The 2,762-nt window shown below is 37.7% G+C and overlaps 1 protein-coding gene across 1 annotated transcript; it reads right to left on the reverse strand.

Moving 5' to 3' along the window:
- Positions 1–1,187: 1,187 nt before the first annotated feature.
- Positions 1,188–2,135, reverse strand: LOC102957513 (olfactory receptor 52A5). Its single transcript, XM_007089380.2, has one exon. The coding sequence runs from the start codon at positions 2,133–2,135 to the stop codon at positions 1,188–1,190; it is 948 nt and encodes a 315-aa protein (XP_007089442.2).
- Between the last annotated feature and the right edge of the window lie 627 nt (positions 2,136–2,762).

The following is a 2,762-nucleotide window of genomic DNA, read 5'->3' on the forward strand; positions in this document are numbered from 1 at the left end:
TATCTTTTCAATGCAGACATTTATTCCTATAAACTTCTGTCTTAGTGCTACTTTTATTGTGTCCCCTAGGCTTTAGTTTGTTGTCTTTTAATTTCATTTGTCTCAAGAGATTTTGTACTTACCATTCTGGTTTCTTCTTTAAGCCATTACCCATCAGTTAGTTGTTCAAGACTGTGTTATTTAATTTATACATATTTACGAATATTCTGGTTGGCCTTCTGTTATTGATTTCAACTTTCATTATATGGTAATCAGAAGAGATACACTCATTATTATTGAATCTTCTTTAATATTTCAGACTTTCTCTGTGATCATACATGTAATCTATCCTGGAAAATGTTTCTTGTGTGCTAAGGGAAAATGTGTATTGATACCATTAGGGGAAATAGTCTGTATGTGCATGTTAGGTCTATTTGGACAATAGTGTTCAAGTCCTCAGTCGCTAATTGATCTTCTTTCTGGATGCTCTCATACTACTTTCATGTTACTGTCTTTTTTCCCCTTAAGCTGTATTAACATTTGCTTCACCTAATTGGGTGCTCAGATATTGAAAAAGAGACATAGCCAGGAGCACATAGCTATGTGCTGGTTTGGCTATTGAAGAATATTGATGTGTGACATGGTCCTTGGATGTTACCAGGAATCAAGATTTGTCTTTCTCACATTTTATTTCTATGTAAGTCTAAGTGTTGCCAGACAGGAATTTCTAGGGTAAACAGAACAAAAACAAAAGAAAATGAAAACAATTTGAAATCTCAGCCCAAGAGAACTTTGTTCTGTATGTGAGTGGCAAACCAAAGTTCCTAGGTATTTCATGAGTTTTTAAATGCCTCCTGCAGTTGTGAGCATCTGAGATTTACACATTTTTTTTGTTTTATTTATTTATTTATTTATTTATTTATTTATTTATTTATTTTGAGAGACAGAGCACATGCACAAGCTGGGTAGGGGTAGAGAGACAATCACGAATGGGCTCTGCACTGAAAGCACAGAACTAATGCCCACTTGAACTCACAAACCTTAAGATCATGGCCTGAGCCAAAATCAAGAGTTGAACACTCAACCGACTGAGCCATGCAGACGCTCCAAAGTTTGAATACAGACCTCTGTAGATGATTTGACTTTTACCACATTCATGTTGTTACTTTGAATCAACCTAAAATCCCTGTAACAGGAGCCACTAATGATTAAGGTTTTTTAGGAAGAAACATTTTTAGGACATGGTCACGAATTTGTTTGGTCTTCACACCATAGACAATGGGGTTGAGAAAAGGTGGGACTAACAGGTAAAGGTTTGATAGGAGGATATGAACATATGGTGGTATGTGAGAACCAAACCGATGTGTGAAGAAAGAGAAGAAAGCAAGGAGGTAGAACTGGAGGAAGACACAGATGTGGGCAATGCACGTATTAAAGGCCTTGAATCGTGCCTCCTTCTGGGGCAATTGAAACACAGTGAGAAAGATTTGAACGTAAGACAAGGTGATGAAGATTATGTCAAAACCTAAGATACTGAAGGCAACGAATAGACCATATATCTTGTTGATCCTGACATCTTCAATAGCTAGCTTCACAACGGCCATGTGCTCACAGTAAGAGTGAGAGATGACCGTAGTTCGGTAGAGTTTCAGACGACATTTGATGAGCATAATGGATGGTACTGTAAGAATGGCAGCCCGGAGTGTCACCCCAATTCCAATGTGAGTCAAGAGTTGCTGGGAGAAGATGGTGGTGTGTCTCAAGGGGTCACAGATGGCCACATAGCGATCTAGGGCCATTGCCAGTAGGATGCCTGATTCAATTGCCTGGAACGAATGGATAAGCCACATTTGTAGCAGGCAGGTTGCAAAGGAAATCTCTGGCAAATGAAACCAGAAGATGCCTAACATTTTGGGAAGAATACAGGTGCTAAGTGCAATGTCTGTGGCTCCCAGCATGGCCAAAAATATGTACATGGGCTTATGGAGGCTGCGTTCATATCTGATGATACCCAAGATTAGGGAATTCCCGATCACAGCGATGACATACATGACACAGAATGGGATCCCAATCCAACACTGCACTGACTGTAGTCCAGGAATCCCAATGAGTGTTAGTACAGAGGGCATAAAGACTGAGCCATTGAGGAGGAGCATGATGATTTGGTCAGCAGAATCAAGTAGTGGTTTTGCTGTTTCATCTTCTATCCCCTGTCAAGACGACATGAATTAAAAATGAGAAGAAATTACGTTTTTTTTAGCAAAGTATATTTAGTTAGATAAAACATACATGATCTTCTCTTTCCTTTAGTATTGAAATACTGTTACATCAAACATTTTCTAAAGCTTACTTGCATACCATGTTGATTTGATACATTCACATATTGCAATATGAGTGCCATTGCAGTGTTAGCTAATACTCTAAAATGTCACATAATTATGTTTTCTTTTCTGTGATGGGAATAATTGAAGATCTGGTCTTTTAGCAAGTTTGATGTTTTTATATAATATTTTTGTTTATACTTACTATACTGTATATTAGATTGCTAGGAAGATTTATTTATCTACTAAAACACTATGTCCTCTATTTCCTCAGCCTCAGCCCCTAGTACCCACAATTATATCTGTTTTTATCAAGTTTATCTGTTTTTATGAGTTTGGCTTTTTGTGCTTGTTGCAGGGGAGTTGATACACAATATTTTAGTTTCAGAAATGCAACATAGTAATTCAACAAGTCTTTACATTGTGCTGTGCTCACAACTAGTATAGCTATGGCATGTCACT

Source organism: Panthera tigris, chromosome D1 (genome assembly GCF_018350195.1).
Source record: "Panthera tigris isolate Pti1 chromosome D1, P.tigris_Pti1_mat1.1, whole genome shotgun sequence".
Taxonomy (NCBI): domain Eukaryota; kingdom Metazoa; phylum Chordata; class Mammalia; order Carnivora; family Felidae; genus Panthera; species Panthera tigris.